General features: G+C 43.4%; 2 protein-coding genes across 3 annotated transcripts in view; one reads left to right on the top strand and one right to left on the bottom strand.

The window, feature by feature from the left end:
• Positions 1–6,090: 6,090 nt before the first annotated feature.
• Positions 6,091–14,439, bottom strand: VIM (vimentin). The gene is made up of 9 exons (XM_042044337.1): positions 13,821–14,439; positions 13,562–13,622; positions 9,441–9,536; positions 9,139–9,300; positions 8,521–8,646; positions 7,552–7,772; positions 7,416–7,459; positions 6,939–7,024; positions 6,091–6,455 (listed from the first exon to the last, which is right to left on the bottom strand). Exons 1-9 carry the CDS (start codon positions 14,360–14,362, stop codon positions 6,414–6,416), a joined length of 1,380 nt encoding a protein of 459 aa, XP_041900271.1. The 5' UTR covers positions 14,363–14,439; the 3' UTR covers positions 6,091–6,413.
• Positions 14,440–14,497: 58 nt separating this feature from the next.
• The window catches only part of TRDMT1 (tRNA aspartic acid methyltransferase 1), a 41,896-nt gene continuing 35,081 nt past the window's right edge, over positions 14,498–21,312 (top strand). The window contains exons 1-2 of one of the 2 annotated variants that reach the window (XM_042044335.1): positions 14,498–14,885; positions 15,819–15,941. The gene's annotated coding sequence lies outside the window, so the exon portion shown is untranslated. Of the gene's footprint in view, positions 15,942–21,312 lie in introns of both variants that reach the window. The other variant, XM_042044333.1, reaches the window with a different exon arrangement.

Genomic DNA, 21,312 nt, shown 5'->3' with positions numbered 1-21,312 from the left:
CTGCGTGACCTTGAACAAGCTGCAAACTGCTTTGAAAAAGTTTTGCTCAGTTTTTCCTTCCCTCTCAGGCTCAGTTTAAAGGCATAGAAAGGCACAAAAATTAATTTCTGGGCATAGGGCAGCGATATGGGATACACTTCATAAAGTCACCCCAAGACAGTTGGGAGGTTTGGGTTTCAAACTTTCTCCTTAATTTGGAAAATACGGACTTTGAATCTAGGTCATTCTCAGATCTTGTATATGGCCTCCATCCCACTGCCAGGTACAAAGACACACACCCCCACCTGAATTTCTGCAAGATTCTTGACTGGGTCTGGCCAAAATGGAGTTCACTGTGTTCACAGCAGCCCTGGGGGTGCTGTGCTTTGGATTTGTGACTAAAACAGTGTTGGTGGTGCACCGATATTTTGCCTGTTGCTGAACAGTGCTTGCAAGGCATCAAGGCTTTCTCTTTGTTTCCCACTCTGACCCATCAAGAAGTCTGGCTGAGGGTGGGAAAGACACTGGGAGGGAACACAGCTGGGACAAATGACCTTCATTGGCCAAAGGGATATTCCATACCTTACAATGTCATGCTCAATCAGCTCAACCATCAGCAATAAAGTACTGGAGTAAACCAGGAGGGAAGGCTTCCAAGGTGGCCATTGTTCAGAGACCAGCTGGGCCTCCATCTGGCTGTGGAGGATCATGTGTGATTGCCTTTATTTTTCCTGGAGTTTTCCCCCACTTTTTCTTCACCTATTAAATTGTCTTTATCTCCACTCACAAATTTCCTTACTTTGGTTTTTCCTTTTTTGTTCCCCATCCCACTGGCAGTGACAAGGAGAAGCAAGCATTTCTGTAGGTGCTTGGCTGCTGGCCAGGTTAAACCTACCACTCTTCTCCATCCTGAAAATGTATTTATATGCTGTCTCTCAAGTCTGAGACAGCTTCCTGCCTCGCAGATAGCAGCAGAGAATAACTGCAGGACAGTTCTTGGGGAAAGCGGTGTCTCTCCCTTTGCAGCCATACCATCCACCCTGTATCATTCACTGCAGGCAAGAATCCACCAGCCAGAACAAAGTCTCCATGCAGGCTGTCTTTGCCTTGCAGTTCACGTCATCCACCACAGGGAGACAGCTGCAATACATCTCTGGAAAAGAAACCAGCCCAAAATGTCAGGCTGAGGCGTTTGTATGGAAACTATGACACCCCACTGTGCAGAGATGTGGCTGCTGTGGATTTGCCCTTTCCTGAGGCAATGAGTTTGGTTGCTGTGGACGGAAGCCCACAAGCAACTTTTCCCTCTGGCCTAGGGAATGGCCTTGGACTGGGTTGTGAGGGGCCTGTTAGCCAGAGATTTGCTGCCCTTAGTGCAGAAAGAGGGAACGTGGAATGAAGGATGCAATATGCTGTGGAGAGGAAAAGGGTCTTATGGCTAAGGTAACTCTACGCTGTTGGAGAAACAGATTTTTCTGTGTTTGTGCTATAGCTTTCCTGGCTGAAGCTGAGAGTTTCACTTGAACTGTGTTTTACACTGGTACCCCATAATGTGTGAGCTTCATTTTGTGGGGACTTAATCTGAAATCTAGACTGGGAAAATACCTGGACGTGAAATCAGTAAGTGCCTTAAAACTACACAGTGCTAACCACCTTCCCAGTGGACCCCCTGAGGTTGGCTTCCACTTCTGAGCTTGACTGCAGTGCTCCATGGCCCCATGTTTGATACAGGGCTGACAATACCCCACCTCTCACAGAGGTGTTGCAAAGGATCATGAAGAACAACAGAGGCTTCTCTAGAGGAAATTAAAAATTTGGACTCTTTAAAGCAGATGAACTGGGGAAACACGCAGGCGGGGGATCTGAAATGCTCTAGCAGTGAGCAGTGGTGATTCCTGAAGTGCTATTGGGTGTGCACACTGCATGAAACAAGGTCCATGGGCTTGCAGCTCAAATCTGTAGGATTATGCATGAGCATAAAGGGACCAAATGAAGACTGAAGATATAATTTATTTTTGGCACTTCCTAGTTCTGCATGCGTGATTGCACTTGAGTAAATGTCTCTTAGAGCAGTTTATTGTATGCAAATTACTTAATTTTTTTTGGTAATATCCAGGCTTCCTTTCCCCTGTGGAAGGATTTCATAATTAAAATCTCCAATACTTATTAGGGCGCCAGCAAAATTCTCTATCCAGCCACTCAACTGTTCATCCTCTCCAAACATGGGCATTTATATCCTCTGGTTGCCTTCCCTTCCAGCAGTTGGCATAAGCAAGCCATGGCCAGGAGCAGGACCCTCCCAACACCAGGTGTGCTCCAGCTGGACGTGATCTCCTCACAGCCTTGGATCCTTGGTGACTGCCACCAACAGGGACAGTTATGACAGGGATGTCAGCCACAAGTGTCTCCATGCTCCATGGGTGCCTAAAGGTGATTGAGAATTTACACGGTATGTTTAAATGACTAATGGGAAAACAGACCAGTCTCAAAGTGCCCAGTAACCCACCTACATGTGGGACCTTGCACCTGCAAATAGGACTTTGAATGTGAGCCCTGGAAGTGCTCTAATCACAGGTGCTGGGCCTAGCCTGGTGGGATTTGGCCCAGGCCCCAGTTGGGAAGTTTCAAAATGGGCTGGGATGAGTGGTTTCCTGTGAGCAGTTTTCTGAAAGTTCCTGCTTTTGGGTGCTTTTGTAGCTTTACCCAGACCCCTGTCAGTCCATGGGGCAGCACCCTGCAGCCTGAGGCCCAGTGAGGCCAGCCCCCACTGCCAGCACGGATGGACAGCTTTCCACCATGCTGCCAGCAGGCGCCAGCCCAAGCATCCCGAGCAATTTAACCTCAGAGTTAAACATTCAGAACCTCAGAGCAGTCTTGAAGGTATTTCCTCCCTGCACTTAAAAAAATACAGATGTTCCCACCCAGCACAGTAGGGCACCAGTGAAAGCACCAGATTCATTTACAGATGTAACAACTGAAAAAAGCTGACACGGGGAGGGGAAGAGAGAAGGCCAGAGCCTTTGGCTGGGACAGAACTGCAAGCACTCTGTGAGCCAGTGTGTTCAACAATGAAATATTAGACAAGGGAGAGATGAAGGAGAGGAGAGGAGAGGAGAGGAGAGGAGAGAAAAAGAAAAAGAAAAAGAAAAAGAAAAAGAAAAAAAGAAAAAATGAGAGAGGGAGGGAAAAATACATTTGCTGTATACTAAAGCAGACCATCTGGATGGCAGAACTGCATTAGCTACACATTCCCAGGGGCTTGGAATATGGAGTCTCTGGTAACAGTTTCCATGTTTTGCAAGATTATTTTAAAAAATTTAAAAAAATGAAAACAAGGTTCTGGCTACATGAGGCAAAATAAACTGAATATGAGGATTCTCAGTCATCTGAAGGATTAATGTTGTTGACTCTGGGAACAGCTCACATGTTTGGAGGCACTCACTATGTAAGCTCAGGGAAGCAGCTTCATGGGGCTTGTTGGAGGGCAGGACAAGCACCCAGCCATCGGTGGGGGCTGCCCCACTTGGTGCAGCTGCTGCCTGCAGTTATTGGGATGTGAAATACAGTTCTGAGGTCAGCTGCTGGCTCAACACTAAGCAGCTTTCAGTAATTATATACGAGCATAAGGCTGGTGTCCCTCGATCAAACACTGAGAAGTTTACACAGCCACTGTCCACTCTCCACCATGAGGGTGCTCTCGCACTTGCAGGAGCATGGCTTTTTGAGGTCTCCTGCAATCTCCTTGTCCCCTAGGCAACTAGGTTTATTTATTTTTATTTATTTTCCTATTTATTCCCAGGACTGAGAGCTCTGCCACATGCTTGTCTGTATTCTGAGTAACCCCAAACACTGAAGAGCCAGGAATAACTCCTTTGCTGCAGTCAGTGCTTGATACAGGCACTTCTTTTATCTACTGAGTGAAGCAATCAAAGGCAGCAGAAAGCATTGAGCCTGGTAGCTGGTGGCAGAGGGGGAGCAACATCTGAACGACTATCACAGCCTATGGAGGTCAATGTACATATATATCAAAAAGCACACTGTGCTGTGGGTCTCTGCCCAGAGCCACTGAGGGTCCCCACCAGCCCCTAGCAGAGCTGGCTCTCCCTACCCACATGCTGCCAGATGCCACCAACCAGGGCTCTCCCATTGCTTTAGCTGCAAGAAATTACATTTAGCACTGGCTCAACTTTTTCAGTACCTAGATCCAGAGAAATACCTAAGTAGTCTGCAACAGGCAGGACATCAGTCCCTTACTCCACACTTGCCCTAAAAGGCTGTTGATAACCTGTGCCTATAAAGGGCTCAAAATGAGATATTACACAGGCCCAGAGCTGGCATTATCACAGAAAAGACTTCCCATGCAAGCTCATTTGTGCTTTATCAGTCTGGATGTTGAAAGGTAGTAGAAAACCTGATGTCTGTAATCTCTGCAACATGAAAAATGCTGAGTTCACTCTCAACTTCTAGAGAGACTCTTCTACCCTCTATGTGGTGGACCAGTTGACTCTGTTCTGCTTTGCTGAGGCAAAAGCTGTGGCTGAGGCTTGGGTCTAGGCACCCTCCTCAGTGTCACTTCTGCCCCTTTTGCATGAAGGAGTCATCAGAACAAACAGATCAGCTGCAGGACTTTTCACTTGGGAAGCACATAAAGCACCAAACTGGACAGGGACATATCCCAGCCTAATGGATTTACATGTATCATCAGCCCATGTTTGGTGCAACAGTGAAACTCCCCCCTGGCCTGATGGGAAGTGGGAGGCTGAAGTCTTCTTTGAACACTTACTACAGAAAAGTGGGGTAAGAACAGCACAGGTGCTTTTCTGCTGTGAAGAACTTCAGCAGCCTCTTCTCCCTAGGTGGCTCAAAGATGTAAACTGCCCTCATGCCTAGGCTCCACCTTCAGGTTTCAGGATGCCTGTGTGTTAGAGCTGCAGAGGGTTTCAGCACACCCCAGGGACTGCCCACCTCCCTCTTCAGTATCCTGGCTGCAGGACTCCTAACCTGGTGCTGCCAGCAACTGGAATAAAAGAAGCAGAGTCCTACTGCCCCCATACCCCCTCCAGTGCCTGCACTGCATCCAGTTAGTCACACACTTGACCAAGGGTAAGAATAAGGATGGGAAAGGAGTAAATTGTTTTCATCCCTGTCAGATGGAGACAACAGTAAGGTTTTCTTACAGATCAGTTCCAAACTGCTAGCAAGAGTATCTGTACAACATGAAAGTACTACCCTTACTCTGAATGCTATTCATATTTACTGAACAACTTCAGTTTGCATTTACTCATTCCAGAAAATTTGTACCTCAGTAAAAGAGTTACAGAAAGCAGGCTTTACAGAAGTAATACAGAACACAGTAGCTACTTTCATGGGGCTGTGCTGCGGGTCATTATTGTGTTTAAATTTGACAAGTATGCTGCTCTGCAGAAGAAAACTTAAGTATTCAAAGAGGACTTCCACTACTGCTTCCTGGAAGACTTATGGCAAAGCAGAGTGGAACTTGCATTTACACTGATGTTCAGCAGAGAACACCAAGCATGGTGGCTCTCCTTTTGTAAAAGGGGTTTAAATACTGGAATTGTCAGCAAAAAGGCAAGTTAGTCTCTCCTAACCCCCACTCCGGGCAAAGCCTTCATTTAGCTTCTGTAATACCAACATGCCTTTGGGAACTAGTTTTTCCTGGAAAAATAAGTTAATGCACCAAGTCAGCTGTTAACTTTGCAAGGTGCTGTCTGAGATAAGGGCTCACATGAACTATTTCTCTGCTACGTAACTACTGTGTTTTAGAAAGCCAAGTTTTAAGGTACTTCAGGCATTCTGACATTTAGTAACTGCATTAACTAGTATATGGAAGCAAGATTAATTTTTATTAGCTTGAAGTATTTTATTCAAGTGATAAGAAATATCATAATACATTATGCATCTGCCAGTTATAATCCATTTTAATTGGTTCCAAAACCTAAGCAGTGAGTAAGACAGTTTATCTAGTTAAACTGAAAAAAACAGCATTCCACACAGCCAGTACTAGAGATGTCAACCGTATAATAATTCCAGCATTATGTTGTTATGGCTTTCCAGAAACTCATGAAGTTAACAAATTAGAACACATCAAGAGCCATTTTCCAAAGATTTATTGAAGTAGCGACAGGTTGCTCATACTGTGCTGGAAAAAGCAGTTTTATTGAATTCAGATACTTAAAAACAGTATTGCAGCACAAGATATTGCTATTTGTAAACTAGGCTCCATTGTAAACTCTAATCCTTCAGGGGGAGTCAGTTTGTAAGATCTAAGACCTATTTCCTAGCATAATCATCTTGCGCTCATGGAAAAACTGCAGAAAGGCACTTGAAAGCTGTTTCTTCCTTTAAGACATGGACTTTTTCAATCTTGCTGGTAAGAATTTCTCCTTTAGTAAGTATGCATCGTCACTTCAGCTTTACTCCAAGTCATCATGATGCTGGGAAGTTTCATTAATAACCTAATGAAAAACAGAAACACTTGCATTAATTTTAGAAGGAAGATTGCTGTGGGTTTTTTAAGAGTTAGAAGTGGAACATCCACTTCCAAAATGTGAACAAGCAGGTATCAGCTCTCACTTATGAGAAATTCTAGTTTGTAAATAGCATACAGAAATAATTTAAGTTTTATTTACTTACACTAACAACAGCATCGTATCCTAGGCAAGTAAAGTACCTGTGTTTCCTGCCACATGTCAGCTGAACTTAAATAATCAATACACAAGTAACAGTCAGCAACTTAAGGTTTTACTACCAGATGAATTTTGATTTTTTCCAGATAATCCTGTTTTCTATACCTACATGTTCCGTCACACAGCCTGGAGTGCCAATTGCTGTTCTACTCAATACTTACTACCACGTACAAGCTGCAGTAAGCAGTAGACAAACTTAAGAATTTAAGGTAACCAGCTGTCATAGAAATAAAATTGAAAGTTACCACCAACCTGTCCATCTCTAGTTTCGACGGTCTTAATTAGAAGTGTTCTCTTTGAGTGAGTGTCAACCATTGGCTGAGACTCAATGTTGGTTTCTGCAGAAGAAGATTTATTATTACCAATAGTCTAGATGAAGTGCCCCCTCAAAGAAATGAGGTGTAACAGATCTTAGTGTCTACTTTCAGAATCCTATTTAGTATAAGCCAGGTCTTCTACATGTTCTCTCTGTGTCCCTTAAAGCACTTTCAGCAGGTATCCAAACTCATTACTTGCTATGTACCAATATTTAAAAATATGTGTCCAGGAACAAAAGAGCTGCTACCACCCAAGATTAAATAATTGCAAATACTGTAGTTGGATCCAAGAAGAGTATTCAAAACCAACTGCACTTATACAAGTTTAAAAACCAGCATAAAAGGAACTATCCAGAACCCTCATGCTAATGATAGAGCAACTGCCTAAACTGAAGTAGCAGAAACAGCTTACCTCTCAGGTTCAAAGCAGCAAAGGTTGGAATAGGCATGTTAATCCTGAAGGAAAAAAAAAATGGATAAAATCAGACATGGGTATAAAGTATCTTCCAGTAATTACTGGTTTTAGAAAAGCATCTGCATGGGATTACCTGCTCTCTTCACCCTCCAGCAGTTTTCTGTAGGTGGCAATCTCAATATCAAGGGCCATCTTTACATTCAGCAGGTCCTGGTACTCGCGGAGATGGCGAGCCATCTCTTCCTTCATGTTCTGGATCTCATCCTGCAGACGGCCAATAGTGTCTTGGTAGTTAGCAGCTTCAACAGCAAAATTCTCCTCCATTTCACGCATTTGGCGCTCCAGGGACTCATTCTGGAAGAGAATAGTGAAATCCAGCACTGCTGCAGTTCAGTCATTCTTCCCCACCCTCAAGATCCTTAACATTTTAAAAAAGGGAAAGTTGTGTTACATTAGCATACTTTCTGAAAATCCCCAGACATGTCCCAAATTGGTCATATCCTTATCTTCCCTTTGCCAAGTCAAAGAGGGTTATTCTGCTACGTGATCTGAGGTGTGCCACATATTTGCTCTACTAGGTGGCAAAGCCATCCTTTACAGTAAGCCCAACACATGCAGTTCAAGTGAGCATGTAGGCAGTCCTTACTAGAGGAGATTTGCAGGTGTGCTAAACACTGTTACATCCATTTCAATCCTGTCCTTAAGGCAGTCACGTTCTAGCAACAGCAGAATTTGCACATTTTACTGCTCCTGAAGGTTTTTTTTATAACTTTAGCTGTACCTCACAGACAAGGCATAAACACTTTCAGAAAGTGCTAAATAAACAGTGAATAGTATATCAAGAGAATGAACTCATTGTTTACAGCTTTAGTAAGACTAGTTCAGTGTATCAATCTAGCCAGTGCACCGTTGTGCATGCAAACAAATTGAGCCCATAGCATCCTTTTCAAAAGTACTGAGCCCATAGCATCCTTTTCAAAAGTACTAATACACTGCTGAATTGCACGGCAGATGACCTGCATTCACATCCAAATTCACAGTTAAACTGCAGTGCAGTGCTTAAAGCTGCAGTGAAGAAGAACAACTGCTGTCTTCTACTTACGCTTCCCTTAAGAGCATCGACTTCGCAGGTGAGAGACTGGATCTGTCTGCGGTACTCATTGGCTTCCTGCTTGGCCTGGCGCAGGGCATCGTTGTTCCTGTTAGCAGCTTCAGAGAGATCTGCAAACTGGAAAGCCCCAGTCTGGTTAGCATAACCCTTCAACAGAAATGGTGAAAGAGACTTTCTGCAGACACAGCAGTTGAGGGCAACTGAAGGTATTACAAGGATTAGCACCTGAAATGCTTAAACATTAGCATTACTCTTAAAATGCCTATTTCTAATTGTTATATTAGAACTCATGGCAAATTTTCATACTTGTTTTCCCACCCTGTACATTTCCCATCTTTTCATCATTTTTTCACTCATTTCTCCAGTACTTCATCCAACATCTGCTTTCAGGTACAAGCACAGGGAAGACTGCCAATGCGCGCCCATTACTTTGATGCTGTAGTTACGGCACAAAATGTTTTCAGTTGTACCCCTCCCAGACTAGGATTTAAAAAAAGACTTTGTGTCATGGTTATGTTCATGTCCATTAGAGCAACTGAGGGAACAGCAAAGTGCTACAGCAAAGCTGTTACATACAATTAGTTCCAGTGCCTGATGCATTTTACTTACTTTGGACTTGTACCATTCTTCAGCTTCCTGAAGATTCTTAGCAGCAACACTCTCATACTGTTGGCGAACATCACGCAGGGCAGCAGTAAGATCAGGCTTAGAAACATCCATATCAATCTGGATGTGCTGTTCCTGGAGTTGGGCCTGCAATTCTCGGATTTCCTTAGAGAGAAACAGACACTCAACATTATTGCACAAAAGCACACAGATCATACACAGGTGGAGACTCTGGGACAGAACCAGCAAAAAGCTTCCTTGCTAGACAGTCTGCATCTGAACACAGACCTTGTTTCTCAGCTTACCTCATCATGAAGCTTCTTCAAGAAGACAATCTCCTCTTGCAGGGACTCAACTTTGCGCTCAAGATCAAGACGTGCCAGAGAGGCATTGTCAACATCCTGATGAGAGAGAATGATTCATAATCTTACAAAAGGGATGTAGAAAAGTCTTACAGCAAGTTCAGCAGCATACAGACTGATGCTACATCTGAGCTTTCTGGCAAGACAACAGGAAATCAAAAGCTGTAAAAAAACCTTTTTGCCATCTCCTACCCCAGCCTTAAACGAATATATACACCTTCACTGTGAATTTGCAAACCATACCACTTATGTTGATTACATCATTTTTGCTGACATGCTGCTAAGCATGATCAAGAGCACACAGATCATGGTGGGTGTAAATCCTACAAGTACTTGAGTCAGAAGTCAGCAGCAAGCACTTCTAGCTTGACTACACTGAAAAAGAGTTAGTCTTGCAATTTGCAAACTTCCACTTTTCAGTGGGTCTTAAAAGTGCAACACATGTGCCTTCATGCCTATCAGTGGGCTTAACTTAGGGACTCCTTGGTGACCAAGGACAGAGTCCCCTAAGTCCACAGACCACAGTTTTAAAGCATACTTGTAAAGCTGATGAGGTACGTATAGGAACTGCAGCATTTACTTCATGCAGGTCAACAGATCTCCCTTGAGAAAAAGAAGGTATGAGCATAAACAAACTGAGCTACTCATCATTGCCTACACCCTCACAGTTGCTGGCAAAGACTCCACCTTTTGGTGGACTGAGATAGTCTTAATCAACAGCAAAAATTCATTTAGAGCATAACAGAAGACACATCATGAATGTTACATGGGAGCAGCTTGAGTTAGTTCAACAACATAACTTAAGACTAAACACTGAATGGGAACCTTCTGCATTTTGAATGTGTAGGGCATTCAGTCTGCAAAGGGGAAGATTGTTCCTTTCACACTAGTTACATACACAGCCACATGCTTGTGCTCACAGGGTATTAACATATCAGGTTCTCACAGCTTACTCTAAAGCTATTTTGGATTGCCCAAAGCATAAGCATTCCTGATCAGCAGCTCTCTTTATTATGGCACTTTTGAAAAAAGGAGTGTTTTCTTTAGACTCCTAGAAAGCCCTTCCTTGGATCACTCCTACTCTGGGGTAAGGTCCTTGCTCCAGAAGAATTATTCTGTTTACTTTATCCAGCAAAACACTCCTTTCATGTGTCATTCCATAACTTTTCTATCAATTCGAGTTTTACACCCACAGTTCATATCAGCTCCGTTTTTCAGTTCAGGGAAAGAATTTCCTAATTAATTTGTTCTCCTCCCCCCAAAACCCCTCAAGATCATTCTAGCAGAAAATTACATGGCTATGACCCAAAATGTTTACACAATTGGCCAGACATCCAAAATTTTCTAGAGGATTTTAAAGAAATCTTCACCCTGAAGGCTATTAATTTTTTTTGTAACAACAGAATAGCTACAGGATTTTAGGACCTTATGGTAAACTGAAAACAACTTAAACTGAAGACATTTACAATATGTGGTATGTACTTTACTATATGCTATCATTTATATATTCCCTATCATTAAGATTCAGTGTTTCAATAGTGCCCAGATGTGTGGAGAACCACACAAACGAATAAGCTACTTGTAGCCTGAATAAACAAGTACAAGTTATAGATACATACAGTTGGAATATGCACTGATTTTATTCTAGGAGATTCTTCAATGCAAGCCACACAGTTTGCAGGATTGAGCATCCATTTTTACCTCAGACAAACCTCCTGTTAGCCAGGACCTGACCTGTTAGTCTTGTCACAGGTTCAGGACCTATTCCTTGCTGCTGGACTAGCTGGCAAAGTTGCAGTAAATAACATTCTCACTAACTGTGATGCTTGTCCTGCCCCAAAGGAACTCTCTGTCCCATGTACCACAGGCTAACCGGCCACCACAAGTACTCACTGAACCTCCACGTTTATTTTATGCTGTATGTCCCTCAGCACATGAGTAAAATCACATCTTTGCCCAGAAAAAATAAATTAAAATTCAGTACATATGAGCTGAACCGTCTCTGAAACAGGCAGCTTTTTGGAAATAAAAGCTTAAGTTCAGATATTCATTCTTTATTTTAAAATACTGAAGTACACAACTGTTCCATCAAGTAAAAAGTAGCTTTGATGGTACCTCAGATCAGCAAAGTACCTGCTGAAGTGTTCCAAATCTATACAACTTTCCAGTGGAAAAATATAATGATTTAATAAAGAGCTGCACATTTCTTTAAAATGGAAAGCACAACAGGATATTTCAGCTTCAGTGTTCTAGGAAGTTAATTTCACTTTCACTGAAACAGATTTAGGTTTCAAAACCTGCATGTTAACTCCCCCCTTGCCAGTAAGGAAAAATGAGGTATGACTGATGTTCAAATCAAGCACACCAGCACACACTGGTTATGTCAAGAGTAGATTTAGTGTAGAGTTTCCATAGACAATGATTCACATTTCTTATGCACAAGCTACAGCTCAGGAGGTTAAATGGATCCAATTCTGACTGTCATGCATGCACACATCTGCTAGAGGCTGAGCTGCTGAATGACCCCTTCCCAAAGTACACGGAAGAGCTGGATAATGAGTGTGGGGTATGCGCTCCAAGCCAAGTTCACTTTAAAGCCTACAGCCTTCATAACATTCAGCTGGTTTGAAATACAGACATGCCTAGAATGCACCAATTAAATATGAAATATCATTTAAAAGCCAAGCTTAAGTCAATTGATCCTTCACCTGAATTCAGCAATGAATCAAAGTAGATGAGGTTCTCTAAAACTTAAGCTAAATTCTCCTTCATAGAACTTCACACTATATTAAATTGTCTTAGCACTCAAAAAAACCCCAGAAGCTTAAATTAAGGTAGCATCTCAAAACTGTTGTTTCAAACTTCTGTCCTCAGAACGCCAGTGGAGACTGAATTCCCAGGCTCTGAATGGGAATAGGTGTTTCAGTTTCCCCACACTATCTCATGAACACACCTGCTCTCTTTCAAGGACTATAATCATACCACAGTCAAAAGCCTTTCCCAGGAAAATGCTGACAATCAAGTACTTATTATTATTATTATTAATGCCTATGAAGAGCTCTGGGACAAAGTCAGCCTGTACCCAGCTGCCTAGAGATATGGGCAGTCACTTCCAGTCTGGAAGAATGCTAGCAATGCTGTTTTACACCAGCAGTTTTAGGGAAGAGACCTTGTTTTGAGAAGGCACATTCCTAAATATCTCCTAGTCCAAACAAGGCTTAATCTAAGTTGAAAGCTGGTTTTGCACAAGTGAAAACTTGAGCTTAAGAATTTTCAAACACTGTTTGCACAGTTGTTTCTGGTTGTCATGTAGGTTTTACTTTATCTGGGTAACATCACAGCATCCTACAAAGACTAAACTCTAACATAACTTGTTTCTTAGGTTAACATCTTTGTTTTACAGAGGATTAAATTCCATGTTCTTAATGGACACCCAGAGGAAGCAGGCTCAATCCTGAGACCTCACCCCACGGAACATACTGTCTACTTCTTGTCAGCAGACAACACCCACATGAAAAACCTTAAATTTGAAACTGTTGCCCAGTAATGCACTGACCAGTGATTCATCAAAAAGGAGTTCTGCTTTGTACAAAAACTGGACCATAATAGACACATTTACCTAGAAATATGCCCACACCATTACACATTTAGTAAGAATGCAGCCCACTGCGCCCTCCCCTCCGACACAAAGGGATCTATTATTTCAATCTGCTGCCACCACACTTGCCATAATGCCCGTATCTGCATTCCACGGTGAATCCCATAGAAACCATTAATACCCTTCAGCCAAGCGAGCAGATGGCCCCCTTTCACTTTTATTGGATCGGAAAGTGATTCCACGTCGGGGCGGTTTTTGTAAAACGGGCTAGACTTGGATAAAGCAGGACAATAGTTTCCCTCCCCTCCCCTCAGACCGCAGCATCCCCCTAAAGAAAACACGGAGGGCTTGCGTGAGAACTGACGGAATCTCTTTGTGCAAGGAAAGCAAACTCCTGCACTCCCACCCTCCGCCCCAGGCACAGCCACCACCTCCCCGGGCCCCTCCCTCCTCCACCACTGCTAACCTGTCTGAAAGACTGTAGGGTGTTCTCGGCCTCCTCCCTCTGAAGCATCTCCTCTTGCAACCTGGAAGGGGCAAGACAGTGGTGAGGAGGGAGCGGGGGTCGCCCAAATCCCCCCCACCCAGCCTCCCGCCGGCCCGGTGCCGCTAGGGATGCTCAAGGGCTGCTTCCACGCCAGGGGACAGGGCGGGGGGGGGGGGGGGGGGGGGGAGGCAGCGGGAGGCACCGGCAGCCCGAACCCGCGTCCCCCCGGCACACTCACTTCTCCCGCAGCCGCATGATGTCGTCGGCGAGGTTGTCCCGCTCCACTTCCACGCGTGCCTTGTCGTTGGTGAGCTGGTCCACCTGTCGCCGCAGCTCCCGCATCTCCTCCTCGTAGAGGTCACCCAGGCGGGACGTGCCCTTGCCCTTGAGCTGCTCCAGCTCGGCCAGCAGGATCTTGTTTTGCTGCTCCAGGAAGCGCACCTTGTCGATGTAGTTGGCGAAGCGGTCATTAAGCTCCTGCAGCTCAACCTTCTCATTAGTGCGGTTCGCCTTAAACTCCGTGTTGATAGCGTCGGCCAGGGAGAAGTCTACGGAGTCGTGGAGCCGCATGGGCGGCATGCTGCTCCGCAGCCGCACCGACGTCGTCTTGCTGGCGTACATACCGCCGGGCGAGGCGGACACGTACCGGGCGCTGCTGGGCCGCAGGGCACTGCCCAGCGAGTACCGGGTGCTGGACGTGATGTAGCGGGTGCCGGTGCTGGGGCGGCTGCTCCCGCCGAACATGCGGCGGTACGAGGAGTTTTTCGTGCTGATGCTCATAGCGACGGCGGCGCGGGCTTTGTAATCCGGGAGCGGAGCGCGACCACTGGGGCGTGCGGTGAAGAAGGGCGGTGGCCGCCGCCCGGGCCCCTACTTATGGGCGCCCCCGAACCCGCCCCCGCCGGGCCCGCCCCGCCCCACCTCGCCTCTTCCCCGGGGAAGGGGCGGCGGCCGCCGCTGCGGACACAAAGGCGGCGAGGGGGGCGGCTCGGCCGGTGGAGGGTGGGCGGCAGCCTGTGCTGTGGCCGAGCCCCGAGAGGTTTCCGCCGGGGCTGCGGGACGTGGCGGGGCGGAGGCCCGCACAGGGGGCGCGGGGAACCCCGGCACGGCGCGCCCGGGGAGGATTGGGGGTGACAGCAGCGGCATCCTCGGCGTCGCGGAGATGGGCGCTGGGTTTCCCCTTTGCCTCTCGTTGTCCCCCTCCGGAGTGAGCGCGGTGACTGCAAGAAGCAGTTGGCAAGTTTAATGTTGTGCCACAGGCCTGGCAAAATACTCCGAATAACTTATTAAAACCCCTCTAAAGGTATGATGTGTATATATCTATGTATCTTTCTAAGAACCTTTCATTCCTTTCTGAGCTTTCTGAAAGAGTAAGTTCAGGGAAAATGATGCTAACTATTCACAAAGGGCTGCCAAATGTTCAAAATAAACAGCCAGAAAAATAATATATGTGTTTTCTTTAGCTGCCTCCCATGACAACAATCTTAGCTCCTATGCTTAAGACACAAACTTTACAGGTTAACTATGTTTTCCCTGTAGCTGGGTAAGCAGTTACGTGCCTAAGACTTAATTCTGCCATTATTGTAACGATGATTCCAGCAATAACTTAGGGGGTTTTGTGTCGACAGTACATTATTGAAATTGCTGCATCCAGGATCTTGCTCCTGGATAACAACTAGGATAGTAGCAGGCTTGATTTTAACAAAGGTTTGTTTCTCCACTGTTGTACCCAACAGACTTTTGCTATTAATTTTGGTAGTTACATGGTGAGAGCCTTAGGAGAGTACCTGGCAAAATGATAATTATTCATTAGATATGATCTACAAATATGTGTGCAACATAAAAGGCCAGACAAAAATCCTAGTGTTTTAAGAGCAATTTTACTATCAAAACAGGACTACTAGCAGTAGAAAAGAATGATGTAGGTAGTACAGGGCAATAGCAATGGCATAAAAGTTAACACAGAAAAACTCAGAGCAGCAGCAGATTGTTTTCAGCATGAATGCAGAGGTTGCTTAAGGAAGACGGCAGAATCCCTGCCATTTAGATAATTTAAAACTTGAGCGGCCAAAGCACGACTCATATTCTTAAATTTTGCACTGATGCATCAGGTAAGGGACATCTTTTCCCACTTCGCTATGGGAAGTGAGTGATACATTGTGGAAGTATTATCTATAATGTATTAATTCAGCACTTAGGGGATGCAAAACTACCATTGATTTTTGATTCTTTTTAGCTTGCAGTCCTGCAGAAAGCAGTATCTTCACTGGAAGTTCTGATAAACCTGAACATGAACAATGGGTAGAGAGAAAGGTAATCTTCACACCCCAATTCACAGTAGTCAACTATTGTACTTCAGGTAATGTGCTTTACAACCTGCATATTTTATTAAAGATACTGTTTTTTGAAGGAAATTGTGCTTTGCTTTCATTCTGTTGGCAACCAGAAGTGTAGGAATGCAGTTGTATCTAAATGTGGGTCCTTGAGGTTTTAATTTCTTTTGTTCACTGAAGCTTAGTCAAGCAAAGGAAGCTGACAAGGTTGAGCTACTGAAGTGCTTGCAGTATAAGTCCTGGGCTACAGCTCATTCCATTCACCCACTGAATAAGAGGCAGAGGTCACACAGCATTCCTGAGGCTAAGGGTTCCCAAAGCCCAGCCTGGATGCTGTTGTGCTGCCCAGCCCTCTCAGAGCTCTATTTAAGCCATCAAGTTTGAGCTGTAAGCCTTTGTGAGCCCTGGCACAAAAGTACATTCTCATTCTATGAGTAGGCAAAAAAGAGCACATAACCAACAGTCTCATGGATTAAAGATGCTTTACTCAGAAATACTGATAGCTTTAGTAGACTGTTGGTTTTTTAAAGGTATGTTGGTGGCCCATCTGTTTTTCCTAACAGAGCACAGCTTACATTTCACAAAACCTTCAATGGCACACATATGCAACAATCATCCTCATTCAGAAAATGCTTAGCCCCTAAAATACAAGGTATTTGTTTTAGTAAATATGACCCACCCACTTCATGTTTCAAGTGTAATTTCCATATGTTTGTGTCACTGCTGCCATATGTGCTCTTGGCCACCTGCCTCATTTCCGTGTCTCACTATGAATTGTTCACATATTGTCGGCTGTTGGGACTACAGGAAACCTTTAAGTGCTTTTTGCTGGTTCGCGCTTACACAGATGCATAAATGGAAGAAGCTGTAAGTTTCTTGTGAGGTTGTAATAAATTTAATGCACATTTGCATTGCAAACCCCAAAGGGGAATAAAACATGTCCCCTTGAAATGCAAAAAGATCTCCACTCTCCTTTTCAGAAAAGACTCTATCTCAGTGTAGCTACTCACAGTGTACTTTGAATGGAAATGAAATCACAGGAATCTGTCTAGTTTCATGGAAAATGCTATGGGACTATATCAGAGGTGGTGGCTGGTGGAGATCTTGACCACTTCTGACATGAAGAACAGACAGCTAACAGCATCACTCAGCACCGCATTGGGGATTAGTCATAAACTACTGGTTGTCATCTGTGCTGTTTACTGCGATGCCGTCCCTTGCAATTCCAGTACACAGTCCTGCAGCTGCCTGGTCAGCCTGCAATATCACCTCTGCAGAGGTAGATCAGAGGTAAGCCAATGGCACTCTTGAAAAAACAAACAGGTGTTTTCATTATAAGAGTTCCAGTTCACACTGAAATTTTCTTTTTTGCCTTTTTTGTTTTTTTTTTTTTTTTCAGATAACTATATATTGGTTTACTGCTAAGAATGAAATATGGAATTAAGTTCTAGAAGTTTAGCAAAAAGACATCTGTATTGTGTGTAAGTGTCATTGACAGGGAAAATGGATATGCATAGAGAGAAGGTACAGGTGCCTGAATGGCTTTATACTGCATATCTGTTGTACTAAAAATTAAAAAGTCCATATAACAGAATTTCTTTTATTTCCTTGCAAAAATATCTGTTGGTCTAATAACGTTACTGAAAAGACTGGCATTCACTTCTTTTTTTTAACATTTAATTTAAACACTATGAAATTAGATCAATTTAGTCCAAATATTGAATGTGCTTTCCAGTTATATAAACCTTGACTAAACAAATGTGAATGCTTTTTTAATCAGATTTATGCCCTTTTTCTAAAGTTTCTGCTTCCATGAAGTGTAGAAAGACACATAAACATTAAATACCCATGAAAAAACATCCTGCCATGCAAATACAATAATTTTTGTTGTCAGTACCATACAGCAACCTTAAGCCCTGGCATGCATGGGGCTGTAGAGGCATTCCTTCATGCTTCCCCTGCACCATGAATATTAAACAAACTCTGGGCAATAGGGACACACTTTAACATGAGGAAATAAAAGACCCGTAACACCCTACAGACAACTGAACAGGAGGAACTCTCTGTAGTGCTCAGCCTATCAGAGCAAGTGCTATGGCCTATCACTTGAGTGACTGCTGTGACTTTCACTAAGAGCACCTTCAGCCATGGCCTGAAAACATGAAGACTGCTATGGTTTTGAAAAGAGAAAGATTCCTGTTTCAAAAGAAAAAAAGAGGATTCTGACTCTAATCTTCAGCTGGGACAAGTCCCTCCCTTTAGCTGGGAGCCAAGTGTAAGGAGGAGCCCCCAAGAAAGGCCAGTGCATCCTGGGAAGAGATGATTTTTCTGAATCCAGATGATCCATCTCCCTACGTTTTGCCTAGGAGAAGCTGATCTGGATTTCTGAGTATCACCAGGCTGCAGAACACTTAAATGTTCTAGCATTGAAATCTCTTCTTATGAGTAACTTCCTTGACTAATTTTGGCCTTGAGAAAGAAATGGGCAAATTCTTTTATGAAATTTATTTTAAAAATTACGTTGCCTATTGTCATTGCCAGTGTTGCAAAGCATATCAAATTGGTATGACTAGCTGCTGATTTTTTTCAAGTAAATGACTAGGCTCTATACTCAAAACTAACCAAGTCTGTCTAAAACATTCTATTTTAATGTATAATGAACTATATGAAACTGGCAGGGGTTTCATCATTAAGGAAGTGACTTGAACATGAGTCAAGCCACCCAGCTGCACGATCTACATTTCCAAAGAATTATTACTGTCATGCATTAAGTTCCTCTCTACTATGGTTTCAAATTGCCAGAATAAGAAGTTTTCTGTATCAAAATAGGACATTTCTGTACCAAATTGGGTGCTCATTTTCAAAGCCACTACAGCCCTGTGCCCTGAGGTTGTCTCAAACATTATGCACGCCTCTGGCAACATGAGAAGATAAAGAAGTTTTTAAGCTCTATCACAAGTATAGCAATTTATTTAGTCCATTCCTTAAACAAATAAAAAAAAAAAAAACAACAAATCAAGAATGGCAACCTGTCTCACTTCATTTAATAACAATAGCACTGACTGCTGAATGGCAGCAATACAGTCAGCAATGACTGGGACATAAAGAACAAGATTTTCCAAACTGAGGAGAGGTTTGGCATGGTTTAAGGCTCAATGCTTAACCTGAAACTCTTTAAGCAGAACCAATTTTAAAAATACACACAGTCTCTCAGTGTTGATTTTGGGTGCCCAAAAATAGACAATTTGAGATTTTCTCTCTCCACTAGCCTTTTTTCATGAAACCTGTATTCTATCAAAGACCAAGAAATTGTTCAAGGATCATGATAGGCACTTTATAAGGACCATTTAACTTAAATATCAGATAAAATATTTGAATTAAGCAGCTCAAGTTTTCAGGAGAATCTATGCAAAATCCATAGTGTGTGTAGCTTCTTTCTGTCCTTTGCCACATTCCTGACCTGGCCATCTTGACCTTGCTCAGCACTAGGTGGCAATTCCTGCAGCAAACTGTTGGTATGGGTACAAGCCAACAGTGTGGATGAACAGTCACTTGTCACATTACCATGGGAAGCCCTATCTGTCTGGGTTCACTGTTTTAAATTTTGAGGTTGCAGACTTTTTCAGGGATGAGTCATCCATCCATCCATCCATCCATCCATCCATCCATCCATTCTCTCTTTGGGAAAATCTAAAAGAAGTGATTCTACAATGCCATTAATGAACCCTGTCAGTTAAACATTTACTACTTCTTTTTGGCCAAGCTTTTTCAAAGCAAACTGCTTAAAGAGCTCCTCTAGCCTAAAAACAATTAAATCTGAGAAGTGATTTCATTCTTCTCTCTCCCCCAGTTCCATCACTTACACAAAGCATAAATAGCATAATGTTTTCTTGCCATGATATACCAGGAAATGATGATCTTTCTGAGGAAGAGGCAGGACACAGCAATGGAATCATTAATTGCGTGCAGCAATTGTTCCATTCTTCCTCTGAGATGCCCAGGACAAGAAGAACAGTACCAGCTCCTTGAAGGCCAAGATTTTAGTGGATTCCTCAGTCCAAGTTCTTGTGCCAAATCCTTGGTTCCAATGAGACTCATAAACTGAGTGTACATTGTGTTAGCCATTCTGGGATTGGTTGGCTCCTTTCAAAGGGAAGAGGCAGTGGTGCACACACCCCAAAGCTGAGAAGACCGAGTTTCTAAAAGGACATTCTGCCTTTACATGCCAGCTCTATGCCTAATTTTCAAGCATAAATATACTCTGTCCAGCTGGGATTAAGGAGGGAAGATGATCCAGATTTAAAATGCATAAAATATTGTGGGCTACAAGGAATTGAGTGGAAAATTGGTTAAATACAGAAGAGGTGATGCATATGGCTAGAGAAGGAAGAGAGCAAATGTCTGGAAGAGTGGAGGTGTCCATACTTTTTCAAGTGGCATGGTGCCTATTTCCCAATACAAAGACAATTCACTGTCTACCTGAAATTTTCCTTAAGAATTTGGTCTTGTAAATGGTTACTAGGTGGGAGAGAGCTTGTGTAGGATGACAGGAGGAAGGACCTAACAACTATTCAGGAGCTTTATGGATGTTTCAGTTTTGCTAACTCAGATTTTGCAAATGTTTGTAGCTGTTTATTTGACAAGGATCAGGCATTTCTGTAAACTCCATGACGGAATTCACCAAGCCCACCATGAAAGTCTAGCACATCAGGATGAAACAACATACAGGTCAGATGTCAGGATATTTCAAAGGGAGAGGCATGGTTTTCCCTGAATATGGTAATGCCACTGTCCTGCAGTTATATTCCAAAAATAATCAACTTCTGTCGTATCAAGAGGAATCTTGAGACATATTCTGCAGATGAAGGACACAATACTATTGTACTACAATATACGTGATGCCTGGACTGCCAATGACAATGGGAATTATTTGCACTTTAGGTTAATTAATTACTTGCGTTTAATATGGTTAGCTTTTGAACAACAGTGTCCTATACTGTAGGAGATGAGTGCTGCATCTGACTTGGCACCAAAATTGTGATGAAATCATCCTCAGGGACTTCTTCTGACATGCAGGGTTCCCAATGGACAATACCAACAATCTCCCATTGTATTTTTCTGATGAATTATGTGAAACATATTTGCTGGAGTTTTAAGTCAGCCCAGCTCCCTACAGCTGAATTTCGACACTACCAGTCCATGCTGACATCTGCCTTGTGCAAGACGATTTCTTCAGAAATAAGTATTTTAGGCTTTCTTAACCCTTTTAGGCTAGGCTTTTTGGGGGCTTTTCTCTCCAGGCTGTCATGGCAAAAATAACATTTAAATTTCACAGTCTTTGTTGTAAAAAAAGTTTGTTTCAACTTTAGAAAAACCTAAAGCTGTTGTTCTTAGTTG

Source organism: Corvus kubaryi, unplaced genomic scaffold (assembly GCF_017639235.1).
Source record: "Corvus kubaryi isolate FWS band 111438036 unplaced genomic scaffold, C.kubaryi_AGA036_p1.0 37398, whole genome shotgun sequence".
NCBI classification, from domain to species: Eukaryota; Metazoa; Chordata; class Aves; order Passeriformes; family Corvidae; genus Corvus; species Corvus kubaryi.
Note: the sequence above shows the minus strand (reverse complement) of the source record. Positions and strands in the feature narration are given on the sequence as shown.